This window comes from Eucalyptus grandis, chromosome 11, assembly GCF_016545825.1.
Source record: "Eucalyptus grandis isolate ANBG69807.140 chromosome 11, ASM1654582v1, whole genome shotgun sequence".
NCBI classification, from domain to species: Eukaryota; Viridiplantae; Streptophyta; class Magnoliopsida; order Myrtales; family Myrtaceae; genus Eucalyptus; species Eucalyptus grandis.
The window spans coordinates 6,997,383-7,021,449 of record NC_052622.1 but is presented as its reverse complement, the minus strand read 5'-3'; the positions used below and the strand labels follow the sequence as shown (position 1 = coordinate 7,021,449).

General features: G+C 40.7%; 2 protein-coding genes across 2 annotated transcripts; both read right to left on the bottom strand.

Annotated features, from left to right (window-relative positions):
- Positions 1 to 8,853: 8,853 nt before the first annotated feature.
- Positions 8,854 to 10,428, bottom strand: LOC120289684 (receptor-like protein 7). The gene has a single exon (XM_039305000.1). The coding sequence runs from the start codon at positions 10,426 to 10,428 to the stop codon at positions 8,854 to 8,856; it is 1,575 nt and encodes a 524-aa protein (XP_039160934.1).
- A 10,642-nt stretch (positions 10,429 to 21,070) lies between these two features.
- On the bottom strand, positions 21,071 to 22,908 carry LOC120289683 (receptor-like protein 43). The gene is made up of 2 exons (XM_039304999.1): positions 22,740 to 22,908; positions 21,071 to 22,122 (listed from the first exon to the last, which is right to left on the bottom strand). The coding sequence occupies exons 1-2, from the start codon at positions 22,906 to 22,908 to the stop codon at positions 21,071 to 21,073; spliced, it is 1,221 nt and encodes a 406-aa protein (XP_039160933.1).
- Positions 22,909 to 24,067: the final 1,159 nt, after the last annotated feature.

Sequence of the window (24,067 nt, the reverse complement as noted above, 5' to 3'; positions counted from 1 at the left end):
GCAAGTAGTTTTTTGTCAGATAATTTCATGGCTTTTCAATGTTGGAAGTATTCAGTTGGTAACCCTCCTCTAAACTGGTTGTGCGAGAGATCAATGATACGGAGCTTAGGGAAATCAGACTTGGTTTTAGGCTTCCCAATTGGACCGTGGAATGCATTTGATCGTAGGATGCGAATGCTCAATCTAGGACTAGTTCCCAACCAGGAAGGGAAAGTATCATTGACCAGATTGTCTCTGAGATCCAGAAACTCCAGCATTTCACAACTTGCTGATGATCTGGGTACCTGCCTCTCAAGTCTATCTGACTCAGATCAACCATCATTAGGCTTCTTGCATTCGTCCAGTTTCGAGGAATGGCCTGAAAGTTGTTGCTCCGAAGATTCAGAATTCAAAGAGAACCACTGATGTTGCCCAGACATGTCAGAAGCATGCCGCTTAAGCTGTTATAAGACAAATCGAGCGCAACTAGGGAATCAAAGTTGCAGATCATTGGCGGTACCTCCCCCCGTAAATTTGTTGTTTGAGAGTAAAATGTAGAGGCTGGATGCAGGTGGAATGAGGACTGGCCCTCAAAACATATTAAATCTAAGGTCTATAGTGTGCACCCTAGTCCAAGGAAGAACTTTGGCTGCTGTTCAAATTCCGTGAGACGATTATGAGAAATATTCAGATACTGTAGAGTTCCTCTACTTATGCTTAAGAACCATCGAGGCCCCTGACAGCTTATACCATTGTACGATAAGTCCATCAACTCTAGCTCATCTTGGCTCCGTAAAAAATTGGGGAACCCGTTTTAGTTGCACTATGACAATCCCAAGACGGTCAGCTTGCCCAGTGTAGTTTTGGCACTTTTGTGCAATAGCATGATATGGTTGCCTGAAAGATGCAGGATGCTCAGTCGTTTGAGGCGAGCGAGTGTGTATGAGGACAGCGTTCCATTCAACATATTCGAGTAGAGGTTAAGATACCTGAGATTCACAAGTCTAGAGAGCGAGGTTGGGATTGGACCTTCCAAATCATTGTACAAGAGCTTCAACCCGGTCAAGTATGTCAAATTCCCATGGCGGAATGTGACCATGTAAATGACATAACCCTAGGCCTAAGTAAGAAATTCTGCTTAGATTTGCAAAAGAAGATGGAATTTCGCTGTTTAGGGCGGTAGCACTTAGATCTAAAGTGGTTAGTTTGGATAGCCTCCCTATCCATTGGAAGCTCCCACTGGTAAAGTTACTCGTGTGAAGCAAATAAGTGAGCTTGGTTCGGTTTTCCAAAGAAGGGATTCGGCCACTCAGGGTATTGTTTGAGAGGTCTAGGACCACCAGCTGAGTGAGATTGGTAATCGAAGATGGAACAGAGCCCGAGAAACGGCAATCTTTGATGGATAGCTCACCTAAAAGGTTCAGAGCTCCTATCGAGCCTGGCAACTAGCCTGAAAGACTAGTTCCTGTTAGCCTCAGACCGGAGTGGACTTCCGCTAGGGAATTCAGAGAAATGGTCTGTGAGGTCCTGGTTATACCGGGCATCGAGAAATTGCAAATTTGGCAGATGAAAAACCCTCTCCGGGAGATCCCCATGTAACCCACAATCTGTCAGAAGGAGTTATCCCAAAGAAGACAAGTTTGCCGTTGTATGAGGAATCGCAGAATTTATGGTGAGCCAACCAAGGTGAAGTTCCTCTAGTCTACTTAGGTTCTGAATTAGGCTCCTGAAAACAGGACATCTCAATTCCGATGGATGTTCAACAGACGAGACATTCCACGGACAAATCAAGAGACCTCAAGTCTGAGAGCATGGATCTCTCTCGTGGGATTTGCCCCGAGAAGAAAGATTTTGAGAAGTTGAGGTACTTCAGCTTTGTCAACCGGGCAAGCGAGGATGGGATTTCGGAGAAATTGAAGTGGTTCTCAGCTAGATTAAGTTCTTGGAGGTGCACAAGGTTGAAGAGAGTGCCGTTTGGACTGAGGGAACCAAGGAGGCAACCGAAACTGAGATCAAGGCCAACCACATGGCCAGTATCCTCGTCGCAGTGGACCCCAACCCACGAGCAGCAATCTCCGCTCTCCTCTGAGCCCCATGATTCTACTCTCGAGAAGTCACAAAATTCAGAAGTTTCAATAGAAAAGCTTTGCTTGAATTGCAACAAGGCAAGCTTCTCATGATCACCGCACAGTGGATGCTCGGCAGGAGGAGATGAATTCGCCATCCCCACTAGTGGAGATAGGGACAGCAAAAGCATGTAGAGGCATTTCGAAGAAGGGGCCATGTGAATATCTTCCTCTCTGCTTAGCGCGAATTGGAAAGATTTGAGAACTTCAAGTGGAAAAGGGAAAACGTGTATTCTTTCTATATTTATATGAAGGAGACATAGCAAACTCCTTTTCGAATTCACCTATGCAGAAGTAGCTTTCATGGCTTCACAGGAGATGTGACCCCCCAAGTCTCTCCACGAGGACATTTGGAGGCTAATGCTACAAATAGGATAAGAATAGCCACAATTTTCTCGTTGTCTTGATCATCGGGGCACTCGAACTCATGGTCATGAAGATATAGAATACTTGTCGAATAGAATCAAACCACATTGAATCTGAATGCGTGCAAGCCTGGACTTACCATCCATCGACAGAGGCTCACCTCTTTGAGACTCTTATCTGCAATCCGTCATTTGACATCGTGATTCCCGGATCTGTCGATTGCTCCAACTTTCAGGACTCCTCTGGACTTCCTGGACTTCTCTCCTGGGCGTTGTCATTCACCAATACGATGACTTGGTCCAAGGAAGATTGTAACAGCGTACACATGTCTAGGCCTCGACCGTTGAGCCAACTCGCAGGTTTGAGATCTCGTATTCAATAATATTTACTCGATCATATCATTCAAAAATTCATGCAGGATATATCCAGAAGTAGGCAAAAGCAGTGCTGCAATAGCCAACCAGTCTATTGTGATAATGCAAGGTCCCAGTAACGGGTCCACTCAATTTTGCAATGGTCAACCACCAAAGCACGTGCTTTCCCCGTTTGAATTTTCCTCGTTCAATTGTAAATCTGATCACAAACATGGAGGCCATAGAAATTTGTATACTTGAAACCTTGGTTAAATACATCAATTCTTTTTAAGGAGGGGTCTCGTTAACATTTTACCAGCTTCAAAGCAAATATTCACTCATAAAAAATATATGATAAAAACCATCTTTATGTTTATTTCATGAAAATTATCAAAAAGTCATAAACTTATTGTAATGGTACCAATTCGATCATAAACATTTTTTCTTTGATCAATTTAGTCCTTAATCTTTTGCATTTGTATCAATTCAGTTTATCCGGCCAATTTTGACCGGCGAGCAACTTAGAACATTTTTTTTTTTTTTTTTTTTATAGATAATTCTCTCCATTACTGTCACACCCTCAACTCTATAAGTATAGGTGCAATGACAGAGTATGCAGTCTCAAATATAACCATCAGCAACCTGTTATTCATATATTTTATATTTGTAAGATTTTGTGAGATTATTGTCAATTATTTAAAATCTTAAATTTTTAGATGAAAGTATATTTTAATATTTAATTATCCTATCAATTTTCATCCTGGTTATTCTCAACCACTTCTAAAGGTCAATCGACATCTATTCTCGTTTGACAATAAGACTAGCGAAATGGACCAAATCGAGGCTGAAATAAGCAAAGACGTAGGCAACGTCTCGGATGAGCATCACGGCAGGTCAATTCAATGGTGCAATGAGGGGATCAAACACAGACGTCTTATTCTGAATACATAAGAATGAACCAAACGTCAATATGCAAGATTTTTACTCAAATTCACACGCAGGTTTCACTCAAAAAATTGTCAAACACATGGTAGGCATTTTAATCTAATGATCTAAACGCAGGAATATGCCAACGTTTTTTTCTCCGTATCATCACCGAAACACGACGAGTTCAAACCGCTAGCAGAAGGGCGGTTACATAAGACTTATACACAATCAGTATGTGGGATTCTCGGCCCCTGCAATGATTATCGATTGAACTGGAGCAAGACACTCAAAGAAGCAAACTTCGAAGACAGCAGGAATTAGCGAAAGAGTAAATGGCGAACCGCCGCTCAAGCTCTTCAGCGACCAATGACTGAGAATAGGGGGAGCAGAGCCTTTATCTTGCGGCGGTGGAGATGGACTGAAGAACGATCTGTAATATTTGAGATTTTTGGTAATATCAAAGGAAAGGTGGTGGGACCCACTTGAAAAAAGGGTTGAATAAGAAACAAGGAATGGTGGATGCTAAAGCTTTTTAAAAGACAGAGGCCGAGACTCCAAGAACAGAAAGAAAAGAGGAAAAGGCAGAGAAGAAGGAAAGGAGGGGGGCGGGGTGGTTTGGCGGATTTGTGTGGTCATGCCACGGGACCTCACCAAGCCGATTTAACACTCGATAAGTATTCACATCTCTCATTCGTCCAATCGAGATAATTTTCGAAAATAGGGCTAAAATTCAAAGTTATGTGTAAATTAAGTCATGAAGTCCAATTTTTGGGTTGCAAAACTTCGGGTTTTTCATGAGAATGGTCGATTATGGCATTGTAGAGCCGGGGTTTTGATGGGAGTCGTTTTGGTGTAACAGTTTTTTCAGAGTGAGATTTTAGAATGTCGAGGCCAAGTTCTACATTGAGTTTAGGCTTAAATAATCATTTCGGATGAGTGATTTGTTGAAGCGTGGGAGTTATTTTGTTGGCATTTAAGCTTAGTTTAGTCAATCTATAGTTGAGATGGCATTTCACTTTGTTTTAATGTCATTTCTCGTTTATATGATAGGAATGCAAGTTCATTGAATCGAGTGAGCCTTGTTATTTGGTTTGGGACATAAACAGGTGAGTGGTACTATTTCTTCTATGGATTTGTAAACTCATATCTTGAAAGAGATAAATATTTAATATATTATGAGCTATAATAAGCATGTTTGTGGCATAAAAGTTTGGATCAGGTAATTATTATTCATTGGTTATTAAGGAAGTGTGGAAGCTTATGTATATGTATCACTTTGCGAACGAGTTTATGAAAGGATTTTCAAATGATATGAGAAATGCTTTTGTAAAAGGTATTTGGAGCGAATAAGCTATATTACGAAACAAGACAACATAGGATCTCTTAGAGGCTTTGGCATGAACATAGACTTATAAACAGGCATAGGTTGATCTATGGTATGATTTGAGAAAGGTTTTATGAAAGACATTTCATTTTGAATGTGGTTTATGAAAGGGATTTGGAAATGGTTTGAGAATTGCTTTAAGAAAAATATTGGAAAGTATACCTATGTATTGCATTACGAATTGTTTATGCAATGAGTTCTGTAATGATTTGAGAAACCTTTTATAAAAAGGCATTTTGAAATGTCAAGGTTTGTGGAATGGATTCCGAAACATTATACGAAATGTCTTGTGAAATGTGTTTAGTTTGTTGAACGAGAAAAAAATTGTGTTATGGTTTATGAAATGCATAGTGGATTATGAGATTAATTATTGATTGAATTTTTGGATATTAGAGGATGTGAGGTCGGTGCTCAATACTTCCGTGAGCCCATTGAGAGGCTGGTGGACATGCATATCGAGTTTAAAATATCCTTCTGGGCTGAGCCATGGGCTTTGTAAGTAAAGACCTTACCAAGGAGGCAATCTTAGTCATTTTGTCACAAGGCTTTGTGTTGTGACCATAATTTGATCTTGAATAAAAGATTGGTCGATAGATAGACAATCGATGTGTGTTTTAATAAGAGATGAATCAATAGATGGACCATTGATGTGGCTTTTGAGATAGAGATTAATCAATGTATTTGACCATTGATGCTTGGATTCTAAAGATGGTTTAAATGAGTATTTTCTAAATTGGAGAAAGCTTGTTGAAATGGAACAAACCATATATGACTTGATTTGTATATTAAAGTGTTGGATTATGAATTCATGCTATTGTTTTATTATGCATAGTGGCTACTCGATTTGCTTAGAAGAGATACGTACTGCTCATTGAACTTGCGGTTGCTCACCTCTCTCTTTCCTAACCTTTTCAGATTATTGGGTTAGCAGTTAATAGAGCAAGAGCATTATTAATAGAGACTTTTGGAAGTGGACTTTGGGTGACTAGAGGCTGCATGTTTCGGGTGGAAGGATGGCCATGTGATCCCCTTTTCTACTAAGATTCGGGGTGTGACGAGATCGACGGGGCGAGTGATGTTCGAAGAAGAAGAATGGACTAAGAATTCTCAAGAATTGGATTCTAGAAAGAAGGAATTTCTGTCAGCCCGTGAGATGCTATCTGGTGTAGTATGGTCCGTTGTTACACTTCCCCTAGCCAGAATTCCTTCGCTCTTCTCAGTTCCTGCGAGCACGCGCTTTATGGGCCAAACTCTCACGGGCTTTAGGGGCTCCTACTTAACCTTGTGAATTTGGGCCTATGCAGAAGTCATTTAATGTGACTTTAAATTTAGGCTTGGCTAGTGGTCTGGGTTAGTGGACCGGGCCAAAGTGAGCGAGTTAGACTTAATAGATGGGCTCAAGAAAATGGATTTAGGTCCTTGCATAAATGGCCAAATTGGACTCTCTCGTTTATTGATTTATTATTATTTTTCTTGGTCTTACAAAGACGAAAACTTGATTTATCAGCAAAAATTCAGGTGTCAATAATAAGTCAGCATATCAAATGATCCTTCTTTGAGAAAAAAGAAAAGATTAAATAGACAAATCAAATGACATTAACTAAGTACATGACTAGCAAGCGTGGTAAGAAGTTTAGAAAATTCTCTTGTGCTATGTTGGTTCTCAGCATATTATACTGCTTTGTGAGAGAATTTGATTTTTTTTACTGTACAATCATAAAAGAAGATCCGAAAAGCGAAAATGATATGTATATTTTCACGAGAATCATTTGTTGTGGTTCTTGTCTAATCAATCTCCAAATGCGGATTTTGCTTCAAATGTCAATACAACTATTGTCTGTATAACTTGTGAGGTGACAAACAACTAAAGTAAATGATTGAGGTGTGGATGAGAATCAAGATTTGCAAAAACTTATGAGAACATTGTACCGTTGCTATTGAATGTTTTACTAGAATCCGTAAACGGGTTTCAGCAAGTGATGTGAACCTTGGACAGAAAAAATCCTTGTGGCAATTCAGATTTGAGTATTCGATAGTAATACTCTTGCTTGATCATTGATAGGAAAAGGCACACATGAGCTAGGTTTACAAGCTGACAATTGCTTTATAAATAGGTGTGATGAGAGATTAGCTGAAGAAAATGAAGTTTGACATAAATAACTGTAAAGATACTACCGAGAAGCAAGTACATGTGAGAAAAAGAAGGAAATACCCAACTCACTTTTTAAGGGAGTTCTAATATCTACATAAATTGAGAAACTTGCACGACCACGAGTTCCTAGCTCTCCTAGGCTGCCTCCGACTAGGCCGTCGCCTTCTCCCGGAATTTCCTTCAAACCAATCATGTTTCCAAGAGATGAATGCATTTCCGATGACCACTCCAATCACTAAGCCACTCCCATACCCCATAAGAACAATTTTCCAATTGAATTCAATTGTTGATCCCAGGTCTTCTTCTTGGTAGGTTGAAGGTTGTCCTGACTTATTTGCTGAATCTTGACATTTCGTGGATATGAATTCCCCACACAATCCCACGTTTCCTTCAAAAGAATGGTTTGAAAACGTATCGAATTGTTTCCCTCTAGGCACAGACCCGGTCAGATTGTTATAAGATAGGTTTAGGAAAGAAAGGAACCCGAGTTCTATTAGCTTCTGCGGGATTTGTCCAGAGAGTTTATTTCGAGAAAGGTCTAATGACTCAAGCGCTGTGAGATTCCCTAACGATGTTGGGATGTAACCAGTGAAGGAATTATTGGAAAGGTTAAGCCCTTGCAGTCCTTTGAAATCGCCTATGACACTGGGGATCTCTCCTTTTAACAAATTGCTGGAGAGGTCGATGATTGTTAAGACTTCTGGTATCTTTGGGTAATACGATTTGAGCCCTTTGTAAATCACTATCATGGAAAAATGGTAATCGCCATAGTAGGTGAGTGCAAGGCGTGCTTGCGGATATAGATCTTTGTGCATGTATGTAAAGTTCCGTGTCTCAAATTTCATGGCGTTCCAAGACTGAAAGAATTCCATGGGCAACTTACCGATGAATGCATTAGAAGAGATGTCAAGTATCCGCAACTTAGGGAACGCATGACTCGATTGAGGTCTCTCTATAACACCGTGGAATTTATTGGATCGCAAAATAAGGATATGAAGCTCCGGTAGTGATCCCAACCATGATGGGAAGGTGTCCATGATAAGATTGTTTGCAAAGTTGATGAACTTGAGCTTTTCGCAATTGGTTAAGGACCTCGGTAAATTACCTTGCAACTGGTTATCACTCAAATCAATCATCGTCAATTGCATCCCCCTCATTGAGAGCTCTGGAATGCTCCCGTGGAAATGGTTGCCTTTTAGGTTCAATACCACGAGTGATTCGCTGATATTGCCCAAACAAATAGGAAGCACACCGGTCAAATTGTTAGAAGACAAGTCTAGTGTGATTGCTGAACTCAAATTGCACATCCATGCTGGCAATGCTCCCGTCAAGTTGTTGTTAGATACTATATAGGACATTGTCGACGACGGTGCTTCGGGGGGTGGTCCTTTCAACATGTTATGAGAGAGGTCTATCGTGTAAGTATATGAAGGATGCATTGGGTAATATCGATCAAGACCAGTTAAGAAGTTATGAGAGAGATTCAAGTAGACCATGCCATTAAAACTGCCATTCCATACCCAGAAGGGCACTTCGCTAATGTTGTTGATGGACAAGTCCAACCATTCAATATCCTCTTGGTTTTGTAAGAATGCTGGAAACTCGCTTAAATTGCATGAAGCGAGTCCTAAGGCTAAAAGTCGAGGAAGAATAAGATTTGCATGAAGCGAGTCCTAAGGCTAAAAGTCGAGGAAGAATAAGATTTGCACTACTCGTGCAGCCTGATAGCCTGTTATATGATAGTTGCAGCACTTGCAATTGTCTGTACTTGTGAAAGTTGTCTAGCTCAATAGTACCATTGAAGTTGTTTTCGAAAAGGCGGAGGAACATGAGATTTTGAAGTTGAGAGATTGATGAAGGTATCTCACCTTGGAATTTATTGACTGCAAGGTCAAGCTCGACCAGTTGAGTCATGTTCATAAGCCAAGACGGTATAGAGCCCGATAGCTGATTCCTTCCGAGGTCCAAAATAGTTAGTTGAGTGAGGTTCATGAGCTGAGATGGGATGGCACTGCTTAATTGGTTGTCATTTAAGGATAACTTATGAAGCTGAGACAAGTTTCCAATTGAAGGTGGAATCTCACCATATAAATTGATCATTTCAAGTGCCAAATTTGTGAGCTTCTTCTTCTTCCAAACCCAAGAAATAGAGGAAATGGACAGGGTAGTGAATGGGTTCGCTGAGACAGACAGGTCTTTGAGGTTGCTAAGATTAGCAAGTGAAGCCGGGATGGATCCTGAGAATTTGCATTGGGTTACGTCGAGATAGCTCAAGGAAGGAAGGATTCCAATTGAAGAGGGTAGCTCCCCAGAAAAGCTCGTGGCCTGCAGTCGCAGCTCTTCAAGAGGACTGCTTGAGTTAAAGTTTGGTAATCGGCCTGTGAGAGCACTGTTGTCACCCACCCCAAGATATCGCAGCTTCGGTAAATGAAAAATGGCAGATGGAAATTCACCGTGCAGGTCGCACCAATCCATGTCCAGGCTTCTCAGTGATGACAGATTCGCTAGAGTGTTTGGCACTTGGGATGACATGTTGACGAAACCAAGGTGAAGTTCTTCCAGACTAGTCATATTTTGAACTAGGCTTCTCAGGCCTAGTGCTTTCATCTCCAACAAATTTATAAAATTATAATGATATGGATCGTATAAAGATGGATTGCAACACAAGTTGAGATACACCAACCTCGTCAGCTTGAAGATTTCTGTGGGGACTTGGCCAGAATAAACGGAAGCAGAGAGGTCAAGATGAGTCAATCTCGAGAGATCTCCAACTCGGGACGGTATTTGAGAGTAGAAATGATTGTCACTGAGAATGAGCTTTTCAAGATGAGTAAGCTGGAAGAGGGTACTGTTGTTGTCGATAGAACCATAAAGAGAACTACTTCCCAGATTGAGAACAATTACATGGCCCGTGTTCTCATCACACTCGATCCCCTCCCAGGAACAGCAATCCTGACTAATTTTCCAAGATAGAGTCTTGGCGATGTCATATCTCTCTTTAAATTGCAGCAATGCAGACTTTTCGTCCTCGAGACACAGAGGTTTCATAGAAAGATAGAGATTGTGCACGCCAATAGGCTGAGACGACAAGTATAAGAAAAGAAAGTGTATGAACATGTAGAAGCACGATGAGCAAGCCATTTGTTTCGAAATAGAGATAGCTTTGTTTTGATGAGCAGTGTTAGAGAGGGTGAGGCAGATTTTATAGGTGGCGCTGGGTGCCTAGGGATATGAACACGCCTCATCTCACGTTAGGATGCATCGAACCAATGACTTTTAGAGTGATGAAACACGTGCTGTACCTCCGAATATTCGGGCGCGTGAGCATTGCCCTGTGCAGTGCCTTAACGTGTAGCTGCATGGAAGACTTGCGTCAATCGTGGAGGAAGCAGCGTAAAAGTATGTGAAATGGTAATATTTGACCATTGGATTAGTAAAAAAATCTGACATGGTAACAGTAAAAGAAAAAATGAGAAAGTTTGACTAATCAACAAAAGGAGAAAGTGGACGTAAATAATTGAGGTTCATCCGAGGAGACTTGGGTCAACCGAGGCACTCTCACATGTGGATTTTGCCCATAAATTCAATTTTTATGGACTTTAAAATCTCTAATGCTAGAAAATCTCTAATTCTTATCCATATTTTGGTGATTTAATTGATGTACAAAAAAAAAAAAAAAAAGATTCATGCATATTATGGTAATTAACATTTGAAAGTGGTCGACCATACATATATATATCAAAGATCCGGGAGAGCTTAAATGCTATTTTATTCTTATATCTCTTTTTCTCAATTTAAGTTATATTACTTGAAAAATCTTATTACCAAAGTGAGAGTAAAGTCCTACATCATGGTTTATCATACAATAATTACTTATCACTATCAATGAGGCTCATTTTATAATACTACAGGTAATTGTCATAAAAATAAAAACACGATGAGTATGAGAGAGTGAAACACATTTTATAGGTGGTGCTTGGTGCCTTGTGATATGAATGTGTGTATCCTTGGGTCAATGACGAGGAATGTGATTTACGTTGTGTAATGTCTTTGGGGAAATTAAGATGGTTCAAAGTGTTTTTGAACAGTGTTACTTAATTTTCTATCATACGAATACCCCAAAGTTTCTATTACCCATCTATATCATCAAAATTTCGAGTTAATCTTTAAGGCAACATCTTTTGTGTCCAAATTGACAAATACTTTTACTTGGCATTTCTCACATTCAATGAATAACAACCCCACATATCATAATGTAAAAATCACCGAAGCTACTAGCAAAGAAGAGAACAGACACATATCAAAACCCGTTTATTGATAAAGGGATGTGATCTGCGTTGTGTAGAACACAGTAGATTGTCTAATAATTTAGCATATTTGACGGTTGAATTGGTCAAAAAGTCAAACATGGTGACAACAAAAGAAAAATGAGAAAAAGTTTGACTAGACAACAAAAGGAGAAAGTGGACGTGAAGGAAAGCACGCAAGAGAGAGGGAAAAAAGAAGAAAAAAAAAAAAAGGTAAAAGGCAGAAGAAAGGAAAAGGAAAAGCGAAAAGTGACTCGCGGGTAACTCGGGTGCACGTCAATAGCGCCTTCTCTTGCGAATAATTTTTTATTAAAAATAATTATTTTTATTTTATTTATAAAAATAATTTCTAAATATTTTAACGTATTTGGTGATTGTCTAAAATATCTGTTCTCTAGATAGAATTACGTTTGATGCAATTTGCAAAATTTTTAATTCAAACCATTTTTTTTATTTTAAGTAACTTTATTACTTTTTTTCCTTTTTTTTTTTTTTCAAGCTTTGACCGATCATATTTCGAACGACCGGCGACTTCACGAGCGTCACCGACCTCGGCGAGCTACACCTCGTCGGCCGAGCCTTGCCAGCGGTTGGTCAAGGCTCGACCGAGCCTTGATTAGGCGAGGCTTGACCTTGCCAGATTTGGTGAGGCTGAGTTCGCCCAATCGTCGGCAAAGTGAGCTCAGCGTTGTTAGATCTAGGCGAATCTCGCCTAGCGAGGGAGGTTTGTCGATGGTTGGGTGAGCCTCCTCCGGCTAGGTGGGCCTCGGTCAAGCAAAGTAGATTGTCTAATAATTTAGTATATTTGACCGTTGGATTGGTCAAAAAGTCAAACATGGTGACAACAAAAGAAAAAAATGAGAAAAAGTTTGACTAGACGTCAAAAGGTGAAAGTGGACGTAAACGGAAAGCACGCAAGAGAGGAAAAAGGAAAAGCGAAATGTGACTCGCGCGTAACTCGCGCCGCACGTCAATAGCGCCTTCTTCTGCTTTAGTCAAGGTCCCAACATTAGCTTGAGTGAAATCACGGCACCTAGAGCCTAAGAATGCGTTTAGTAATTTCTCGATAACATTTTTTTTTAATAAAAAATGATTCTTTTTTATTTTTAGAGAAAAAATAATTCTTTTTTATTTTATTCTCAAAAATATTTTTAAATATTTTAACGCATTTGGTGATTGTCCAATTTTTTTTTTTTTTTTTTGGGATAAAATCGCATTTGATATTATTCTAAAAATTTTAATCTAAATTATTTTCTTTTAATTTTTCAAATAATTTTCTTATTTTTTTCTTTTCCTTCTTTTCTCTTTCAAGCTTTGGCCGGTCGCCGGTCTCAAGATGACCGATGACTTCGTGGAGCGTTGCCACCCCTCGTTGAGGCTACGTCTCGTTGGTCGAGTCTCACCGACGGTTGGTCAAGACTCGGCCGAGCCTAAGCTTGGCGAGGCTCAACCTTGCCCAGATCTAGTGAGCCTAGCTCGCCCAGCCACCGAGGGGTGAGCTTGGCATCGCTAGATTTAGGTGAGATCGAGGCTCACCAAGCTAGGTGAGGTTTGCTGGTGGCTGAGCAAGCCTTGTTTGGTTAGACGAGGCTCGGTCGAGCAAAGTAGATTGTCTAATAATTTAGCATATTTAACCGTTGGATTGGTCAAAAAATAAAAAATGATGACAACAAAAGAAAAAATGAGAAAAAGTTTGACTAGACAACAAAAGGAGAAAGTGGACGTAAGGGGAAAGCATGCAAGAGAGAGGGGAAAAAGAAGAAAGAAAAAACGGTAAAAGCAGAAGAAAGGAAAAAGGAAAAGCGACAAGTGACTCGCGCGTAACTCATGTCGCACGTCAATAGTGCCTTCTTCTGCTTAGTTAAGGTCCCAACATCAGCTTGAGTGAAATCTTAACATTTAGAGCTTAAGGATACGTTTGATAATTTCTCGAGAACAATTTTTTGTCAAAAATGATTATTCTTTATTCTATTCTCGAAAATAATTTCTAAATATTTTAACGCGTTTGGTGATTATCCAAAATTTATATTCTCGAGATAAAATTGCGTTTGATATCATTCTAAAAATTTCTAATCCAAACTATTTTCTTTTAATGTTTTAAATAATTTTATTACCTTTTTTTCTTTTCCCTTTTTTTTTTTTTTAAGCTTTGACTAGTTACTGGCCTCGGGATGATTGGTGACTTCATGGAGCATCATCAACCCTTGGCGAGGCCGCACCTCATCGGCTGAGCCTTGTCGACAGTTGGTTAAGTCTCGGCCAAGCCTTAGCTAAGTGAGGCTCGACTTTGCCCATATCTGGTGAGGCTGAGCTCGTCCAGCTGCTCGCGAGACGAGTGAGCCTCGCCTAGCTAGGGAGGCTTGTCGGTGGCTGGGCGAGCCTCGTGGATAGGTGGGCCTCGGTCGAGCATCGCCCAACTAGGCGAGGCTTGCTAGTGGCCGGGAGGCTCGCCTAGCCACCGACGATGCTTGGACTCACCAAATCTGGTGAGCATCCAGTGAGCTCATTGGAGCTTGCCCAACCAATTGCTGGTAACAAGCGGTGGCAAACGGCAGCAGTGTTGTAAGAAGAAGAGAGAAGGAAGAAGAACAAGAAGAAAAGAAGAAGAGAACAAAGAAAAAAATATTTTGGTTGGTTTGATTACTGGAATTGTTTTCGCAAACAAAGAATCAATTTTTTTTTTTTTTTTTACTTCTCAATTCTACTCCAAATCTATTCCTAAGAAGAAATTTATTTCCAAAAGCAAAAATTTTGCCAAATGGATTTCTGTTCTAAATCTTCTCCTGAGAATAAAATAATAGAAATTTTTATTCTTTGGCAAGTTGCCAAACAAGTCTTAAGAAGGCTACTCCATCTGGTGGAGAGCACGGCTTTAAAGTTCCACACAGCTCAACCGGAGTTTTAACCAGATTATTTAATCTAGCAGTGGGCCAAAACCGCTCATTTTCCTCTTACAAAGCATGTAAGTTTCGCCACTGCAAAAGTTTTGATGTGAACTTCATAAATGAACCTTCCATTAGGCTGTACCCAAGCAGTTTCCCATGGTGTAATTTTTGTTTCTGAATCCGGTTTATGTAAAAGAGTTGCTCCTAATCTTGAAACCAAAACAGGTGGCCCAAAGGAATGTAGAATATTACCAAGATTGTGGTCACTGCTACGTAATAATAGCGTATACTAATATTTAAGGTCATATCTGCAAAGAAAGGGACATAAGTCCTGATACGACTAATGCGGAGCCACAAACAAAGGAAATGGATTGAGCAAGAAATAAATTACAGAAATAAAATGTAAAACACAGTAAAATTTACGTGATTTGGAGGTGATCTACTACACGGTGAGACATCGATGAGATAATTCTACTATAACTAACAAAGAGGAGATTGTAATTGCATGAATACTCAATCCTTAGGCGTTTCCAAATCTTAAATGACACCTGAACTTATAGAAATCAATCACAACAAAGGAGTTTTCTCATGTTCTCAATTCTCCCGTTGGAACTTCCGCAATACATTATGCGAATATTAAGCGCAGCCACTATGCATCAAAGATCAAACTCAACAACAGAATATTTTTATTCAAAAATACTAGGAGCCATTCTCTGACGTCAACGTGGACTTCAACTTTAATATAGAAAGGAAGCCTTGTGGGGAGTCAAATTTCCTTTTTTAGCATCACCGAATATGTTGTTGGCAAGAGTTCCATTCGGACTTTCCTAGTAAAACCGAAATTTTCTTGCGATTCAATTATGCGTTGCATTTCAAGTCATTTGACATTAACTTCAAGCTATAGTTAACCAAACTCTATCTTGAGAACCATTCCAAGTGATTAAATTAGTTGAAAGAAGTGTCACGACCCTCCCTATAGTAGGGTTATAGGGTGAGCATGTTTAGAGATAACGCCAAGTAGGGATCTAACGGTCTTCACCATACTTGAGTTGTTTGCCCTCGTTTGGTGAGGCTTTTCACCTGAGTTCTTCCAAATTCTTATCTCACATATCATGAAAAAATCGATTGATTTTGATTTGTCTATGAAATCGTAATGTACTTGGGAGTAGTCATTAGCCTATTAAGGCCGCTTATGAGCTAAGTGGCATGCCAGAAATTTGTCTCCATATCATCACCGAAACACGATGAGTTCAACCCCCCCGCAGAAGCTCGGTTACATAAGATTTATACACAAGCAGTATGTAGGATTCTCGGCCTCTGTCTTTAAGCAAAAACAGAGTAGATACGGTTCGTAAACAAAGGATGTTTACCTGCAATGATTATTGAATGGACCAGAGAAAGACAGTCACAGAAGCAAACTTCGAAGATGGGAATCAGAGAAAGAATAAATGGCGAACCGCCACTCAAGCTCTTCAGTGACAATGACCAAGAACAGGGCGAACAGAGCCTTTTTGTTGTGGCGGTAGAGATGGATTGAAGCGACCATCAACAGCAGAGACTGTGAGCGATGTCCGGAGAAGAAGGATCAACTATGAATTCTCTGAAATTGGATTCTAGAGAGAAGGAATTACCAAAGTCAGTTGGATTAGAGAGGAAGCTAGAGGGAGAGCCGGTCCTGTTGCCAACGTCCCGTTCTTCCCAGTCCCCGCGCGGTTTATGGGCCAAACTCTCACGGGCTTTGTGGGCTCCGACTTAAACTTGTGAATCTGGGCCTGTGCAGAAGTTACTTAATGCGACTTTAGATTTGGGCTTCATGGGCTAGGCTCATGGGTAGCCAATTCCTGATGGGCTTGGCTGGTGGTCTGGGTTAGTGGACCGGGCTGAAGTGAGCGACTTTATCTTAATAGATGGGCTCAGGCAAATGGGTTTAGGTCCTCGCATAGATGGCCGAATTGGACTCTCTCGTTTATTGATTTATTACTATTTTCCTTAGTTTCACAAAGATAGAAACTTGATTTATCGGCATAAAATCTGGTGTCAACAATAAGTCAATATATCAAATGATCCTTCTTAGAGAAAAAAAAAAAAGATTAAATAGGTGAATCAAATTACATTAACCAAGAACATGACTAGCAAGCATGGTAAGAAATTTAGGAAATTCTCCTGTGCCATGTTGGTTCTCAGCATGATATGCTGCTTTATCAAAAAAGAATTCAATTTTATACCGCACAAACATAAATAAAAGATCCGAAAAGCAAAAGTGATGTATACTTTTCACGAGAACCATTTGTCATGGTTCTTGTCCAATCAATCTCCAAATGCGGATTTTATTTCAAATGTCAATACAATTGTTGTTTGTATGATTTGTGAGGCGACAAATAACTAAAGCAAATGATCGAGGTGCAGATGAGAGTCTAGATTTGCATAAATTTATGAGAACATTGTAACATTGCTATTGATTGTTTTACTAGAACTCGTAAATGGTTTTCAGCAAGTGATGTAAACCTAGACAGAAAAAAGTCTTTGTGGCAATTCAGATTTGAGTGTTCAATAGTAGGACTCTTGCCCGAATATTGATTGGAAAAGGTGCACATGAGCTAGGTTTACAAGTTGACAATGGCTCTATAAATAGTTGTGATGAGAGATTAGTTGAAGAAAATGAAGGTTGACATAAATAACTGTAAAGATACTACGAAGAAGCACGTACATTTGAGAAAAAGAAGGATATACCCAACTAAGTTTTGAGGAAGTTCTAATATCTGTATAAATTGAAAAACTTGCTTGACCAGGATTTCCTACCTCTTCTGGGCTACCTCCGACTAGGCCATTGCCTTCTCCTGGCATTTCCTTCAAACCAATCATGTTTCCAAGAGATGAATGCATTTCCAATGGCCACTCCAATCACTAAGCCACTCCCATGCCCCAAAAGAACAATTTTCCAATCAAGTTCAATTCGTGATCCCAGGTCTTATTCTTGGTAGGTTGAAGGTTGTCCTAACTTATTTGCTGAATCTCTACATTTTGTGGACATGAATTCCCCAAATGGTCCTAAGTTTCCTTCAAAAGAATCGTTCAAAAACGTATCGGACCGTTTCCCTCTAGGCATAGACTTGGTCAGATTGTTGTGAGACATGTTTAGGAAAGAAAGGAACCCGAGTTCCGTTAGCTTTTGGGGGATTTGTCTTGTGAGTTTGTTTCAAGAAAGGTCCAATGACTCAAGTGCTGTGAGATTTCCTACCGATGATGGGATGTGACTAGTGAGGGAATTATTGGCAAGGTTCAGCCCTTGCAATCCTTTGACATCACCTATGGCACTAGGGATCTCTCCTTTTAACAATTTGCTGGAGAGGTCAATGATCGTGAAGACTTCTGGTATCTTTGGGTAATACCATTTAAGCCCTTTGTAAATCACTGTTTTTGTGACATCCTGAAATTCGACCCCATTTCGATAAAGTGAAATGTGCATATCGTCGGCGTGCCTATGGTCCTTTTCTACGGTGATCACTCACGAGTTAGCTAACCTATTGGGTGAAGCCGTTAAGGGATATAACCGCGGTAAAATCCCTAAAAGCTACCTAATTGGTTGGATTGGACTAAAATCGCGTCAGGTCGATTTTAATCATGAAATTTAATTCGGTTTTGGGAATCGAATATTCGGACGTGTCACATCATTTTAGGACCGTCCATCGTCTATCAATTTATTGTCGAGTCAGAAATTTCAAGAAAGAAATTATTGGAGGAAGATTTGAAGACCAAAAGAAAATAGAAAGTGAAAGGGAAAGAAAAAGAAAAGAAATAAGAGAAGTATTATTATTTGAATTCTTTTCTCTCTCTCCCTTTCTCTCTTTTTCTCTCTATCTTCTCTCTCCTTCCCCCTTTTCCCCTCCCCTTCGTGCGTAGCCTTCCCCACCGCCCATTCTCTCTCTTTTTTTTTCCTTTGAAGCTTATCTTCTCTCTCTTCTCTCTCCTCTCTCTTCTTTCTTCCCCCTCACGACAGAACCAGCTTTTCTTCTCCTTCTTTTCTTCGCGTGCGAACCAGGAGCTCGGAGATCGCAGCTCGCCGAGAACCGCTCGCCGCTTGTTCCGCCGCCGCACCGCCGCACCACCGCACCGCCGCCCGCGCGACGCCGCGCGTTCCGTCGGCCGTCCCTCGCGCCCAGGCGTGCTCCCCCGCGCGGTTCAGCCTCTGCTCAGCCTTCGTTCCACCCCGTCCGGCCACCTCCGGCCGCCGTTTGAAGCCGCCGGACCTCCACCGGCCCTCCCCGGAGCACCGCCCGCTCTCCCGAACCCTTCTCCGCCCCTAACCATCTCTGTTTTCCCTGTTTCGCAGCCAACCAGCAGACCCACGAAATGGGTTTCCAGCTGGTTCGGGCCCGTTTTGGGCCGTTTCCCGGCCCCGAACCCGAACGGTGCTTTGGGAAGAATCGTTCCTCGCGTCGCCGCCGTCGGATTGATCCGATTTGTGCGCGATTTGGTGAGTAATCTCACTAATCTTGGATTAGTTGGCTAATTATGCTTAAGGTTGGTTTAGATTTAATTAATTATGTTTAGGTTGTTAGATTAGAATAAATTAGTAATTATTAGTGAATTGTGATGCGATTTAGATAAATTGATTGCGCAATTAGCAAGTAGACGTGGTCTACTAATTATTGGAAGTGCTTCGGGAATTTTCCCGACCCTTAGTGGGCTCCAATTAGGCTTTTCGGGCCTAAGTGGATATTTTTAGTATTTAAATATTAATTTTCGAAATTAAATTAAATAATTATTTATTTTCCGAAAATTCAAGGGAGATGGTTCGGAATCGGAATATTGTGCTGATGACTGTGGTGAAGTCCGTTTATGTAATCAGGCTTTATTTTGAGCTAAATTGAATTTTTAATAATAATTATTTAATTTTCAAATTAATAAATTAATTAATTATTTTTCGGAAATTAAGATTTTGATGGCCGACGACCGAAATCTCGTGCTGATCGTCGTGGCGCAGTCCGTTTATTTATTTGAGCTCTACGTTGTATGGAATTGAATAAATTGTGATATTTTAGGGATTTAGCCTAAATTGATTGGAATCGATTGAGATTGAATTATTGAATTGTTTATGTTGGCTCTGTGATCAGTGTATCACCATGGCGAAAAAAGACGCCCGAGCATATTGAATTGTTTATGTTGGCTCGTGATCGATGTATCACCATGGCGAAAAAAACGGCAGAGAGCATATTGAATTGTTTATGTTGGCTCACGTGATCGGTGTATCACCATGGCGAAAAAAGACGCCCGAGAGCATATTGAATTGTTTACGTTGGCTCTGTGATCGTGTATCACCTTGGCGAAAAAAGACGAGAGCATAGTAAAGTGTTCATTGTACGTCACCTTGGCGAATTGGCGCCCGAGAGCATTGATGGAGCTCTGTGACTAAGTGCGGGCATCTAAAAGGGCACGTGGGCTCGGCGAATTGATGCCTCGCTTTGGTGAAATGCACCTAAGAGAATGCACGTGGGCCGGACATCTAAAAGGGCACGTGAGCTCGGTGACTTGATGCATCACCTTGGCGAAAGGTCGCTGAGAGAATGCACGTGGGCCCAAGGTTCGAGGCACGTGACTCGGAGACTTGGAAGGTCATCTGGAGAATACACGTGGCCTAGTTTTAAATATAGATTGCTTTGTTTGACATGTAATCGGCTAGGTCGATCTTTGATTTGATGTTGTGAATTGATTGGTGAATGGAAATGACCGTGAGTGGTCTTGTTGGAATATAATCGACTAGGTCGATTTGATCGATGCTTCGATCGGTGATATGATTGCTTGGGTGCCTATTATGAATTGTGCTGACTTGCGGGTGGGATTAGAGGCCAAGGTAAGTCCTCTGCCCTGTGCGTGTTTAGGCAGCTGTAGTATAATAGTTTATCTAATCGGGCTTAGTGGGGTAGAACTCGGCGAGACGTAGTCTCATCCGGTTTGGGGAAACCATTTGAGAACCCGCTGAAGGCGAGAAGGAGGAATCCGAGAAGGAGGACTCGGAGGCGAATCTTAAGGAGAAAGATTTTTGGAGGAAGAAGGCAATCCTGAGAGGGGCCTTGAGTACGGCCTAGTTCATCTAAGTTTCTGTCTTCTTTTGTGATCTCCGTTTTGATGTGAATAGTTTTGAAGTGGTTTGTGTTTTGTATAAAAAGTTTGGTTATAAATTTCAATATGAAAAATATGGCCACTTTTCTATCCCATTGATTTATTGTCTGGGGATTTTAACTGCTTCCGCATGTGCTTAATAAATGAAAGGGTCGGCGATACTAGTCCTGGGATATCGCATTATAAAATCGACCAAATGCAAAGGATGTGTGCGTGCCCGAGGATCGGGGCGTGACAGTTTTGGAAAAAATAGTAATAGCCATAGTAGGTGCCCACAAGGTATATTGGCAGTTATAGATCTCTGTGCATGTATGTAAAGTTCCGCGTCTCGAATTTCATGGCATTCCAAGACTGAAAGAATTCCATGGGCAACTTACCAAGAAATGCATTAAAAGAGAGGTCAAGTATTTGCAACTTAAGGAATGCATGACTAGATTTAGGCCCCTCTATGACATTGTGAAATTTATTAGATCACAAAATAAGAATACGAAGCTCTAAGGTGTCCATGATAAGAGCGTTTGCAAAGTTGATGAACTTAAGCTTTTTGCAATTGGCCAAGGACCTTGATAAATTGCCTTGCAACTGGTCATTGCTGAAATGAAGCATTGTCAATTGCACCGTCAATTGCATCTCCTTCATCGAGAGCTCTGGAATGCTTCCGTGGAAATTGTTGCCTTTCAAGTTCAATACCATGAGTGATTCGCTGATATTGCCCAAACAAATAGGAAGCACACTAGTCAGATTGTTAGAAGACAAGTCTAGTGTGATTGCTGAACTCAAATTGCAATCCATGCTGGCAATGCTCCCGTTAGGTGGTTGTTGGATATACATAGGACATTGTTGACGATAGTGCTTCGGGGGTGGTCCTTTCAACAGGTTATGAGAGAGGTCTATGGTGTACGTATATAAGGCATGCATCGGGTAAAAGTTATCTAGCTCAATAGTACCGCTGAAGTTGCTTTCGTAAAGGTGGACGACCTTGAGATTTTGAAGTTGAGAGATTGATGAAGGTATCTCGCCGTGGAATTTATTGACTGCAAGTTCAAGCATGACCAGTCGAGTCATGTTCATAAACCAAGACGGAACAGAACCCGATAATCGATTGCTTGCGAGGACTAAAAAAGTCAGCTGGGTGAGGTTCATGAGCTGAGATGGGATGGCACCGCTTAATTGGTTGTCAGCAAAGTTTAACTCCATAGGTTGAGACGAGTTTCCGATTGAAGGTGGAATCTTGCCATATAAATTGATCTTTTCGGGTGCCAAAGTTGTGAGCTTCTTCTTCTTCCCAACCCAAGAAAAAAAGGAGATGGATTGGGCAGTGAATGGGTTTATTGAGACATTGAGGTATTTGAGATTGCTAAGATCAGCAAGTGAAGCCAGGATGGATCCTGAGAATTTGCAATTACTTATGTCGAGATAGCTCAAGGAAGGAAGGATTCCGATTGAAGCGGGTAGCTCTCCAGAAAAGGTCGTGAGTGGCAGTTGTAGCTCTTCAAGGGGATTGCTTAAGTCCGGCAGTCGGCCTGTGAGAACACAATTGTTACTCACCCCAAGATATCACAACTTCGGTGAATGAATAATGGCAAACGGAAATACACCGTGCAGGTCGCAGTCATCCATGTCCATCCTTCTCAGTGAAGACAAATTCGCTAGAGTATTGGGTAGGGACGGCATTTTGACGGAACCAAGGAGAAGTTCTTCCAGGCTAGTCAGATTTTGAGCTAGGCTTCTCAGGCCCGGCGCTTTCATCTCCAACAAATGCTATAACTAAAATGATGTGGACCAGATAGATCCTCATTGCAACACAGGTTGAGGTACACCAACCTTGTCAGCTTGAAGATTTTATGGGGACTTGGCGCTTTCATCTCCAACAAATGTTTATAACTAAAATGATGTGGACCATATAGATTCTCATTGCAACATAGGTTGAGGTACACCAGCCTCGTCAGCTTGAAGATTTCTATTGGGACCTAGCCGAAAAAAAACGGAAGCAGAGAGATCGAGATGAGTCAATCTCAAGAGATCTCCAACTTGGGATGGTATTTGAGAGTAGTTGAAGTGATTGCTGCTGAGATTTGAGTTTTTCAAGATGAGCAAGCTGGAAGAGGATACTGTTGTTGTTAACCATAAAGAAAACTACTTCCCAGGTCAAGAACACTTATATGGCCCGTGTTCTTGTTGCACTCGTTCCCATCCCAAGAGTAGCAATCCTGACTATTTTTCCAGGACAGAGTCATGGGACGAGCGAGAGGATCATCCAAAAAATTGGCGATTTCATATTTCTCTTTAAACTGCAGCAGGGCATTCATTTCGTTCTCGAGACTAAGAGGTTTTATAGAATGAGAGAGATTGTGTGCACCGGTTGGCTGATATGATAGATACGAGAAAAGAAAGTGTATGGACATGTAGAAGCACGATGAGGAAGCCATTTTGTTCCAAACATAGACAACTTAGTTTGTGATGACCAGACTATGAGAGAGTGAAGCAGATTTTAGAGGTGGAGCTTGGTGCCTAGGGATACGAACACGCCGCATCTCAATCTAGGAAGCGTCGCATCAATGGCTTTTAGAGTGATGAAACACACCGACTATGTGCAGTACCTATGAATATTTAGGTGCGGGCGCATTACTTTGTCCAGTGCTTTAACGAGAAGCCGCCGGGGAACATAATGAGAACTCAAGCCAATAAATCTACATTTGCATGGAAGACTTGGGTCAACCGTGGAGAAAGCAGTAAAAAAGTATATGAAATGTTAATAATTAAGGGTCGAAGTTGAAGACTTAGGTTGCTCTGTGCTGGACTTCTTTGTTCGGGAACGTTAGTGCCGTTTTGACTATGAATTCATGATTTGTGGACATTTCCTTAGGTCACTGATGCGGAATGTAATTTACACTATTTACGGTGTTTGGAGAAATTAAGATCGTTTAGTATTTGGAACAGTCTTATTGAGAGCGAGAAGAGAGGTAAAATAAAGGCAATTGTCCATGTTCAATAGGGCATTGTATTGTATGGTAGACAACTATTGTTGCCTAATATTTTCTTGTTGCTTGTTCTATATATATCGTCGAAATGAATAGAAACCACAGATAAAAACTAGACTATTGTTGGTTCCATCAAGATCTAAGACAAAGTAAACAGACAAAACTGAAATGTATATTTTTAAAATACCTCTCTAAATAAGTTCCATTACTAACGAAATGTCTCTATTTTCATTTTTCCGCTATGTAACCATCAAAATCTTAAAAAGGTTGCCCATACGTATGGACATACATACATACATACATACAAACATGTAAGTGGGTAAAGTTCGCACGGGGGTTGAGTGATATGCCACTCTCACATCTGAATTTTCCCTAGAAATTTACTTTTTTTAATGACTTTAAAATCTCTAATGCTATAAACTCTCTACTTCTTATACGTATTTTGGTAATCTAATTGATGTACAAAAAACAGTAGCTTCACACATAT